General features: G+C 33.8%; 1 protein-coding gene across 12 annotated transcripts in view; it reads right to left on the reverse strand.

Annotated features, from left to right (window-relative positions):
• Tanc2 (tetratricopeptide repeat, ankyrin repeat and coiled-coil containing 2) overlaps nt 1-12,296 on the reverse strand; it is a 463,309-nt gene that overhangs the window by 239,790 nt on the left and 211,223 nt on the right. For 7 of the 12 annotated variants that reach the window (XM_063242108.1, XM_063242110.1, XM_063242107.1 and 4 more), the window contains one exon: nt 6,913-7,023. The exons of the other annotated variants lie outside the window; for them this stretch is intronic. In XM_063242108.1, coding sequence (XP_063098178.1) covers nt 6,913-7,023 — 111 coding nt within the window. The remainder of the gene's footprint in view (nt 1-6,912; nt 7,024-12,296) is intronic. 12 annotated transcript variants of the gene reach the window in all.

The raw sequence follows: 12,296 nt of genomic DNA on the forward strand, positions 1-12,296 counted from the left end.
TTTATGTAGCTAAGCAGTATTCTTTATATTGTTATACCACATTACAAAATTTCCCATTTTGATTGATATTTGACTGTTTTGTTTTTGGTGATTACAACCAAAAGTGTTAATTCATGTAAGTCTTTAAGTGCATATATACTTCAGTTTCTCTTTGAATAACACAAGAGCTCTGCGATGACTAGATTATAAACCTTAAAATTTCAATTCCATAAAAAACTGACAGTTTTTAAATGATGGTTTAGTTTAGACCTTTACAAGCAGTGCCTGAGAATTCTAGGTTCTCCATATCCTCACCCAGACTTAGTATGGTGAACCTTTTATATTCTAGCCACATTAATGAGTGTATAGTGGTATCTCATTGGTACATAGTGGTATCTCATTGGTTTTAATTTATATTTCTTTAATGACTAACAATGCTTAATATCAATTGACATGTTTAATGACCATTATAGCATTTTCTTTTGTGAATGCTCAAATCTATTTGGAAATTTGGCTGTCTTGTTAATCAGTTGTAACAGTTCTTTATTTTGGATCTAAGGACTTTAGATACACGAGAACAAGTATTTTCTCCTATTGTATGGATTTCCTTTCCATTTTCTAAAGAATATATTTGAAACACAAAATCTTTTAATTTAAATAAAGTTCAAATTTTTGGAGTTTTTACTTTGATCGCTCACACTTTTTATTCCTATTCAAGAAATCTCTGTCCATTCTAAGGTTACAGAGTTTTACTCTTAGCTTGTACATTTGGAATTTATTTGAAATGAACTTTTGTGTACCAGTCTGCAGTAACAGACAAAAACGTTCATTTTCCTACTAAATTTTTCTGACACTTTCAATGATGAATAATGTTAAGTCTAGAAGTCTTTTGTTATTCTTTTGAAAATTCTTTTTGGCCTTCTAGGCCATTCTCATTTAAATGTAAATTTTAGAATCAGTTGATAAATCTCTACAAATATTGTTTCCTGTGATTGTAAATTAAATCAATTTGGGTAAAATTACTATACTAACAACACTGAATCTTATAACTTCTGAGTAGTAGACCCTTTTAAAATTTTCTTAACTTTTTTGATGTTTAGTGTATGTCTTGTGCATAATTTGTTAAATTTATCCCTAAATATCTCATGATTTTGAATTCTATTATAAATAAATTAGTCTGTATTTTAACTCAAGTTAACAATTCTGCTTTGCACTTATAGCATTCATTTACAAACCAGTAGAATACAAACACAAGTAACGAATGATATGAATTAGAAGATAAACGGTCTTTGTATCCATAGGCCAAGACAAATCATGCAAAGGATTTTATTTACAAGGATGAAATTTACAGGAAAACAAAAGCATGCCTAACTATTAAAGGATAACATTTGAATTTGACAGTGTTTTGAGAAATGTTTTAAAAATGAAAGGAAGAAAGTGAACCAGCCTTTTAAGTGAAATGATTATAATTAATTAGATGTTGGGACAAGAGATCAAGGAATTCACTCTATATAAAATACTTTGTCTATAGTGGCTTTTACTTGTACTGACTGTATAATGATAAGAATTCCAAATTAAAAATGCTTTACAAATGCAAAACATATATGAACACGTATCAATCAGTATAAAACTTTTTTCCTTTCTTGAATTTTAAATACATCTTAATTTTGTTGTCCAATAAATACCATTATCTTTGAAAGGCATTACCACTTTTAAAAAGATTTGAAAGGATCCATATAAAAAACATTAATCTCCAATTCCTCTGAAAGTACTTGGTGTAGATAAAAGTTTATTTTCAGAAGACCAGTCTGGACTTTGGTCCTCATCCTTGCACCTGTTTAATAAAACTGTTGTCCCGGTCTGCCATTAGTGTCAAAATACATAGTACACTTGACACATTGTATTTATTAAAAAATGTATAACAAATTCTTCTGAAGTAAAAATATAAACAAAAATATTATCTTTTAGCACTTGATTACTGAAAATTTTTAATACAAGTTCACTGTTTAAATTTTAGAAAACACACAAAAGTAATGATGACGAACAATAAAGATGTTGCTATCTCAGTGTTTATTTTCCTTGAGCTAATTATGTGATAGATATTATTTTGCTTACTCACAGTAAGTCATATTAACTACAAATATATTTTAGCACAATTTTACAAAAATTTTTAAAAAGAATAAAGTATACTTTATGCATACTTTAGCTAGTACATAGAAAAGTCAGAAGTTAAACAGATCTAACTATAAAACCTAAGCTCTTATTCACAGCCCAAGAAAGAAACTTAAAACTACCTGTAATCCAACCAACCAGGTACAAGTTCTGCTAAAATTAGTATCATCTCACCAACTGTACTCTAATGCTGCAACAATCCAAATTTTCTCCTTTTTAGGCACCAGTGTTATAGCTTGGTGTACTTTTTTAGGTATTTTAACTATGAAAATGTATTTTTGGGGGCTGGGGATTTAGCTCAGTGGCATAAGTGCTTGCCTTGCAAGCAGTCGTGAGTTTGATCCCCGGTACCGATAAAAAGGAAAAAGACAAAAAAAAAGAAAATGTATTTTCGTATCTATGTAAACACATCTTTAATAAAACTATGGAAATGATAGGCTACATATAATGTTGATGTGACAAGAAACTGAAGCACAGACAAAATACACATGCTCCATATGTATAATTAAAAATGTCCCTAAACTTTAAATATTTTCCTGATTTATAGAATACTTTTAAGATATTTTTCATACCTCAGCATTATACCTACAGTAATATCTCTAGCTAACATTTGTAAGCATTTACTATGAGCCAATGAAATGAGTCTAAGTGTTTTATATGTATTACTTTAAGATTGTTATCTCCATTTTTTTTTACAGATGAGAAAACTGAGGCTTAGATTAAGTGAACTAGTTAAAATCACAAGGCTAATTTTAGTATTATAAGCAGAAAAGTTACAAAGAAACAATGATCTATCCTATTTGAGGAACTGTTGTATTGAAATAACTGATATTACTTGGTTACCTTTTTCACAAATGTGTATTACAGCCCAATCTCATACATAAAAACTGATTTTCCTAGTTTTAATCTGAAAATAGTAAGGGATACTCATAGAATTTATAGTAACAGATTAAAGGGCAATATATTTCTGGACTATATTGTGCCCACTTCAACAGTTCAGCAATAAATCCTATTATGACCCAGATAAATCATTTAAATTCTCCAGGTCTTCATTTGTCCACTGTCAGACAATTATTTAACATAATTCCCTAACAATTCCCTACTTCATAGTTTAGTTATGTTAACACTATCAATCATCTTCATGGTTGCAATTGCAGAACCAAAGCACATCTTTGGTTCTATATATTTCTCACATTTTCTGCTAAAACAAAACTGACTTTAAATTTTGATTATAAAATCTAAAGATACATAGGCATTCAATTTACTAGGCAAGTATTTTGAATCAAAAGCTACTGTACATCCCAAAGTAGCTTTCCCTAGACTTTGCAGACCAAATATTAATGATTTGATCTTGTTTGACCCACAAACTCCCTTCACAACAACAAAAGTTATACATGAATACACAGATGGCAGGTACAGATGGAGAAACTAACAAAAATATGTATGTCTTAAACACAGAAGTTTTGTTCCTTCAACCTTTTTAAGACCTAAAGGTTTAAGCATAGATAATACAGAAACAACATTGCCAATTACACTCCAGAAGTCAACAATAGTAAAAGGAATCCCTATAAACTTCCAGCTTTTTTCTATTATACCTTTTTTTTTTTAAACAATCTATAATAGCCCTTTATAACCCAGTTGATTCTGACAGTATGGAACCTCAACCATCAATTTAGGCATCATACAGGGATTTTTCAGAAATGCAAATTCTTTTTCTACCTCAGAGTTACTCAGATTCTGAGGAATGCTATTTGAGAACCACTGTTCTAATCTATAGTTTATTATGATTGCTGTCTCTGTGAAATATAGTTCCCTAAATGCACAGGTGATAATGAATAAAGCAGGTAGACAAGAAGATATCAGGACACTAGCTTTAATTGTTATATAGGAGTGCACAATAAAATGTTAGTTGTTCTGCTAGTGCTGCATATCTTATTCAAAAAATTTAAAAGTATAGATTGATACTGCTTCCTTTCTACTTTCTGAAGGTTTATGTAATTGAATCTATGAAAAAACCAACAGTATACAGGTTAATAGGAGAAACGGTATACAACGTCATTATATGCCCAATGGCATTACAAGAAAGAAAAGTGAGTCCTTAAGTATCTAGAAAGATCTAGATTATACATCTTTCAGAGGACAATGGAGAGAAGATAAGGGCAATTTAAGGGTGAGTAAATGAGTTTTGGGAAAGATGAACAGGTCCTCAGAAGAGGTGAAAATCTATGACAATCTTTCTGTGCATGGTGTCCACCTTTTATCTCTTTTCCTGTGATGTGGTTAATATTCCCTCATTGATGAGATTGCCATAGGAGTGAACTCATGACAAATGAATTCCTTTTTTGGAGACTCTATCTTCAGGGAAATGGGAGAACTTCAGAGAAGGCAACTCCCCTTGTCTGCTTGCCTACTTACAGGAGAAAGAAGGGGGAAAGTGGAGAGCAAAAGGTCATGAAGATTGGTTCTGAGGGTACTTCTACAGCCTTCCAATTTCCAGTTCAATGAACCAGCATGCAAAAACACCACAGGTACTTTGGTGTGTCCATTTTTAAGTTCCAACAATTTGTTTTATGAGCGAACTGTTTTATTCATTTGTTGTTATTGTTTAATAGATAATATGTCGCATTACTATTCTTATCTCAGTAGAAACTTACTTTTAGAAAGTCTAATAACTTTATTATAAAAGATCAAATCATTATGAAGTTTCTATGCTTTCTATATGTTTCAGCCAAGAAAAGGGAAGACACATACCATGGCGATTAACATTTTGACATGGTATTTTATTTTTTTCCTGGTTTTCTAAAAATCTTCATTGAAATTTAGTTTGGTTCAATTATAAATCAGAAAGAAATTCATGCTTGTGTAAAGTATGCATCAACATTTATTTTGGTAAGGTTGTGCACAGTGATTGAATGCAGACATTCTAATAAACAGCAGCTATTCTGCTTGTATGACAATAACAATAGATAAAGTTGATTAAAGATGTCAAGTGGGAATTGAAGAAGCAAAGAAATAAGCTTTCCCTTGACAGCTATTCTAATATGTAAATTTGAAAAGAAAAGGCCTGCAAGGGTAGGAAGAAACGGTTTGGTTAAGGAGCTTGCTGCCTAGCACGTATAAGACCTTGGGTTTGATCTCCAGAACCCAAGAGAAAAAAGCAAGCAAAACAAAAAGGTCTCTTGAAAAAGTATAGCAATTAGCACCTTTATTTATTTTATCTGTAACACTAAAAGTTGCATGAAGAAATGCAAAGCACAATATTCCATTGCTTAAAAAGTATGACTGGGACTGGGGCCGGAGATTTAGCTCAGTGGCATAAGCGCCTGCCTAGCAAGGGCAAAGTCGTGAGTTCGATCCCTGGTACGGATAAAAAAGAAAAAGACAAAAAAAAAAAAAAAAAAAAAAAAAAAAGAAGTATGACTGTACCTCAAGACATGAAAAAGACTCTTCTATGTGCTACAGTAGGAAACAGAAAAGTTGGTTACTAAGATAAAAAAACCATTACTGATTTAGGAAAGAATAGTCTCTAAAACAGTGGTTAAAGTACAAGGTTCAAAGTCCTGAGAGTAAAATCTCTAAGATCTTTCAATATTCAAAATTGATTCATAAAATCATGTTATTAAATTTGTCCAAGCTCTGCCCACCCTACCCACCTCCTTGTCCTTCATTCCTTCCTCCTCCCTCCCTCCCTTTTTCCCTCCTCCCCTGCTCTCTGATACAGGGCCTCACTATGTAATTCAGGCTGGCCCTGAACTCACTATGTAACCCAGGCTGGTCTTGAACTCATGGTGATCTTCCTGCCTTACCCTCCCAATTGCCGGGATTATAAGTGTGTGCCACCATGCCTGGCCAAGATTTTGCTCATTATTTTGTTTTAACTTGTCTGACCTGACTTCACAGATACATTATCCTGACATTTCATATTAGAACTATTGGCACCTTTCCTGGGACTAGGAATCATTTTATTCTATCGACTTCTAAGTTGTAAATACGAATTAGTTTCATTCATGATGACTTAATACCAATTTTGATGAGCACAAATTTAAGGAAAAGAAAACAAAACTAAGTTTTCTAAGTCTTGTACTAATGTTGCAATTTGTATATTCAACAAGAGTTGTGAACATTTCTGACACAGTTCTACAGACTTTTTCTAGAGTGTAAAGGATGTTACAAAGCAATTCACCTAAGTCTGAAGGAATCTAAGCACTGATAATATCTGTCTCAGTTTTGTTCCTTACACAAGAAGGGTTTCGGTGAGGTCCCGCATGTGTTTACACGCCATTCACAAGAAGTATTTCTAAAATTGAGTGTCCAAAAGAAGTCGAACTCACGAAACTATTTTTTAATTCAAGTTTAATGTTTCCAATAACATGTATATCTGTAATTACCCACAATTCCAACAGGAATTGGGCATATTAGATCACATGCAAAAGATCTGGCACTAAATGTATATCCCTATTCATATGTTCAACATTCTTGTATCTACATGGCTACAACAAAATTTCTTCAATTACTTCAAATCACAAAAAAAAAAAAAACCCTGAAAACTGTTTGCCAAAATTATTTCAATTATACTGAAAATTACCTTTGAAATTATTTTCAATATTTTCATTATTATAGCAAATCAAAACAGAATGTTCAGTAAAAACTATGCACTTTAAAGGAGAACATATGAGTTGCAAAAGAAGAAACATGTTTTTATAAGTTATATACATGTAAAATACTGCTCTTTCAAAGCAGACACTTTGCATGCATGCTTACCAGAGCAGTATGCATCCACGTCCAGTTTCTGAGCTGAAGTGAGTGTTGGGGAGCCAAGCTCGGATTCTGGAATTCGTGGGCTCTCAACAAACTTTGCTTTCCTCAGGGGGGCTGAGAGAGAAGAAGAGAGAGAGACAGAGAGAGACAGAGAGAGAGAGAGAACGAAGGAGGAGGAGGAAAGAGAGAGAAGGAGAAAGAAACAGGGAAAGAGAAGGGGAAAGGGAAAGAGAGAAACACAGGGGGGTCATGAGTAAGGGGAACAGCAGGCAACAGATGGAAGCACTTAAATGAACGAAACACTCTGTCAGACTCAGATCAGGTTACCCTAGTTTTTGTGCCAGAAAAAAAAAAAAAAAATTAGCTGCATTCTTCATAGAGGAGATGGGCCTTGCTAAAAACTCACTTTAAAAAAAAAAGCTTCACTTAAAATGGGGAAGGCTAAAATCTAATATTCAAAACATAAACTGTGATTCTCTATTACCTTTAGTTATGTTCTCTCTTTACAAAGCAAAGAGCTCTCTTTAATGGCTTTCTGTGCCATTAAATACAAGTATTAACTAAGCAAAGTGCAGGACTAAGTTGTAAAGTTATTTTTTAATAGAAACTGTAATCAAAAGTTTTCTTTATGTAGAAATATCTACTCTAATATTCCATTGTGATGAATACCAACAGCAGGATTAAAAATAATCTAATCAGGCCTAATCAACATAGTTTAACAAATCAAACATTTTACTGTCAGACATTAATGGAAGATGTCAAAACTAATGGAAAAAATATTATGTCAATTTGACACTGAGGCAGAGTTACAAATTTAATCACAAAGTCTACGGACTTCCATTCATTCATTATTATATAGAAGATAGCTGCATGTAACATGCAATTTGTAAATTAAATGTTTTACTTATTGAAAGCATGTATCAATTTTATTTACTGATTTTAGGGAAAAATTTTAAAACACTGATATACACTTAAAAAACAATATTTTAAAAGTTAAAATTGGAGACTGCTTTGGTGCTTTTGAACTATTAAATAAACTTTAAGTGTTATTGTGCTTAGGCTAGTACTGGACTAAGTATCAAAAGGATTGGTTAGATATGAAATTCATTTGTATGAATGAATTAGGGTCACAGCCATAGATGCCTAAGACATGTGAGTATTTAAGATCACATTACTTATTTTCAAAAGTTTCAGCATGTTTTCCAAATCCTCATCCATTACTGATAAACAGGGAACTCTTAAGTTATTTCTAAAAGACATTGTTAAAAGTATTGTAAAACTTTGCCACTACAATGGCCAGAATTATTTTTTTTAGGATAAAAGTGATAACACATTAAAAGAATACAGAAAAAATTTAAATGTGCCAATATTCAAAACCTACAGGCAACTAAACCACAATTTAAACTTCAGAGTGTATATATATACTGTTAAATGTGTTTTGAAAACAAAAAAAAAAAAAACAGATGCAGGGGATGGAAATAGAATTTTAGAAAAGTAATTGTGATGTGTTGTGTACATGTATTGAGGTCCTATGAGAAATGTGATCATTATGTACTACAGATATGTACAAAAAAGAGGCGGAGGAAGAGGAAGAGAAGAAGAAGTAAAACAGGAGAAGGGATCTAAGATATGGAGAGAAAGGGAAGGAAAAGAAGGAAAGGGGGAAAAAAGCCTGTTACTGTTCTTGGCAACAAAACCCTAAAACTATGGGTGGTTACTTTCTCATAAAAAAGTAAGTTTGGGAATAGCTGAACTCTCAACTATGTTAACAATGTAATACTTAGGTTGTTTTTAAAAATCACTACCACAAATGAAGATCTGAATAGATTTATATACAGCCTACTAACAGCCAGTATCAAAATATCTCTCATTGTATTCTCATGAACTAATTAAAAATGAAGTATTTTATTTATTAAATATTACCTAGTAAAGGAAAAATGATTATAATTTTGTTCCAACAGCTCTTAAATCCATTACTAGATTTTTATCAAAGCAGTGTCACACTGTAATCCCAGCATTTGGGAAGCTGAGGCAAGAGGACTGCTGTGAGATCAAAGCCAGCCTGGGCTACAAAGTGAGCTCAAGGATAGCCTGAACTGCATAGTGAAATCCTGCCTCAAAAAAGACAAAACAAACCAAACCAAAACAAACAAACAAAAGCAATGTTATGGCATCAGAATAACTATTATACTTGTTGAGTTCTGATCAAGACAGTACTGATCTCTAACCAAGCAAAACTACATATTTAAAAACTTTAATAAAATTTTTACAATAAAATTCTGGGACTAATAATAGACAAGAACTAGCACCTTTGAGTAGAAATGTAAAAAAAAAAAAAAAACTGAGCAGAGCAGAATTTGACAGGGGTTTGAGGAATGTACAAGAATTATGAGACAGAGTCGAGGGAAAAGATCAGGGTCCTAGAAATTATAAATGTTTGAGGACTTTGAAAAGAATGTAGAGTACATGGTATTATTCAGAAGCTGAGTAGATTATAGCAAAGTAAAAAATGAAACCTCTTACCGAAATACGTAATTTCTAGCAAAGAGTATCATTTCAGTTCTGTGAAGTTCAATGTCATACTGATTTCCCTTCTCAGGGAATTCCAACTAAGGTTATCTTTATAGATTACAGTGAGTATTTAATTCTTCTATTTATCTTTATTTCTACCTTATCTGTGGGGTACTGTGCAAATCTAATAATGCAATTAAATTATTTTTAAAGTAGATGATAATAGCGCTCCAAATTATAGGTATTTTTTTTGGGGGGGTCTTTTTCATTTTTATCGGTACCAGGGATCGAACTCACGACCGCCTGTTTGCAAGGCAGGTGCTTATGCCACTGAGCTATGCCCCAGCCCCAATTATAGGTAATCTTATGTGTAAGTCAAACAAACTGAGAGGTATAATCACAGATAAGACAAGATGGTTTGGGGCCAGGGATTTAGCTCACTGGCTCAAGCACTTAACTGGTAAGTGGAAGGTCATAAATTCAATCCCTGGTACCAAACAAACAAAAGTAAAAATAAATAAATAGACAGATTGTCTGATAGTCATGATACTGGATAGTAGAGAACATAAAAAGGCAAGTTCAAAAGTAGAACACGGTATTTTTCTTGAAAGCCTAGAATTTTAGTAGACTTAACTGTAAAAGCTGATATATAAGATTAATTCAGATAGCTAAAAGAATTTTTACAATTAAAGTGTTTGCCTAACCCAAACCAAAACCAAAACCAAACCAAACAAAACAAAACAAAACAAAACAAAAACAAAACAGTGGTTGAGTAAGATGAGTAAAAAGAAACTACAAACAAAATCAGGTATTTTATTGTGATGGAAAAGACAAAATGAAACTACTGCTCTGAGAATGATCTGAAACCACACTAGGAACATGAAAAGGTATAAAAGATTTGACTTCGGGAATCTGGCAGAGGTTTAGAAAACAGGCAAAATGATTTGAAACATGTAGGTTTTGACTCTAGCTCTTACTAGTAACAAGTAATTAGGCTAATTGCTTAGCTTCAGTAAACCTTGGTTTCCTCACAAAGTCAAAGAATTATTTTAAGGTGTAGATAATTCTAAGCATGTAAAACATTAAGTACATTGTTTATAAGCTCACCTGCAAGTTTAAAATGTAGAACAATGAGGACTATGGCTATGAGAAATAAAGTAAGCAAGTGGTTTTAAGATACAATATGAAGAGGCTGTGTAACATGGTAGTATTGTAGTGTGGAGTTAGTGCAGGAATCAAGGATTTGGTGTTTGGTATCAGAAAGTCTAAATTGGAGTCACATGTCTTCTACTTTTGTTGGCTCCAAGAAGCTTTATGTACTTAAGTTTCTTCATCAGTTATTTTGGATTAAATTGGTACCTACATCATGGATGAGCTGTGAAATTACATTAATTCATGTAAAATGTTCTGTACATTTGTTAAAATGTCCTGAGTTTTCACTTGTAGATGCTGTTGGGGCTTGGCATAACTGATGCCATCCTCAGCCTTGCATTTAAGTAGTACCCTGTATTTGACTCAGAAAAATAGAAAATTACTTAGGGTGCAAGTCCCATGAGAAAAGCAAAATGAACTGAACCTACAGGAGAAAAATTAACCTGCTCAACAAAAGAAGCAGGATATAGGTATCAATGGAAAATTAATAAAAGATTCAAGCTAAATTGTTTCCAACAGGGTGCCTTTTGTGATTCTCTCTTTTAAAAACTCTGTAACTTCCCAGTTTGGGGCCACTTGTTTGGACCCTGACGGGGTTGGGGTGAGGGGGGTGTTGTCTATATAACGAGTAGTCCTGAGCTCAGTTATTAAATTTCAAATATATCAATTTGGCTGCTCAGATTTCTATACTGTTGTTCAAGAACACATCTCATTTGGGGGCTCATCCGGGATTATAGGATCCAAGCCTCTCTTTGAGGCAATTGTTCCTCAGGGGGACTGCCTAGAGACATTCCTTGCTCCTGAGGAATCTTTGTTTCAAAGAGAAAACCAGAACCCCTGGACACTAATGATCTGCACAGGTAAGATCCAGATCCTTACCGGTAAGATCCTTACCAGTAAGGATCTTACCGGTAAAGTTGTTCTACTTTTTGTTGGGGTGCCCCTCCGGGATCTTTGGAGATGTTGGGTACAACTTTAAAATCTCCAAGAACAGTTCCCAGACAAGATGTTGTCTGGAACTTGTTAACTTGTTGACTTTTTGAACTAGTTCTCGGTTAATTTATATCTTTGTTTTGTTAATGTTGTTTGTTACAGGTTTAATGCTTGCTATTCATGTAATTGTGTCAGTCTGCTTTTGCTTTTTGTTGCCTTTGCAATGTTTTCTTAACCATTTTCAGAAATTTTGTCTGGAGAGCCTCTTCTTACGATGAACCTGTTTACCGAGGGAAGCTCCAAACTTTTTGTGAATTTAAATGGCCTGCTTTCTTAGTTTCTTGGTCTGTGGAAAGGACTCTTAACCTCTCTTTGTGTTAGCAGGTCTATCTCAACTCTTTGAAAAACAACAGCGCTGCCACTGCAGCTGCCAATGGGGCCACTCCTGCAGGCACCCCACCCAGCATGTCCCACCTGCAGGCTCTGCAAACTCCTGTGACCCTGAACCCTGAAACTTGAGGCCTAGACACCTCTAGGCTCCCATTACAGAGAATAGGTTGGCCCCCTTTTCTTCTCCCCATGTTGAGCATTCAGTAGGAGCAAGGCATCTTAACTGCTTCCTGCCCAGCACCAGCAGCACAAGCAACCAGACAGCAGCAACCCTTGAGAGGAGCCAGAGACAAAGCCAAAAGTCCACGCCACACCACAAGGGTGGTTTCCAGCTCTTAGGGGCTGTTATGGATTAAGAACTGGTGGTCAACTTAACGCCAGCTGGATTACATCAGATGGCA

This window comes from Cavia porcellus, unplaced genomic scaffold (assembly GCF_034190915.1).
Source record: "Cavia porcellus strain 051 isolate PalLab524CR breed Dunkin Hartley unplaced genomic scaffold, mCavPor4.1 scaffold_32, whole genome shotgun sequence".
In the NCBI taxonomy this organism is placed as follows: Eukaryota; Metazoa; Chordata; class Mammalia; order Rodentia; family Caviidae; genus Cavia; species Cavia porcellus.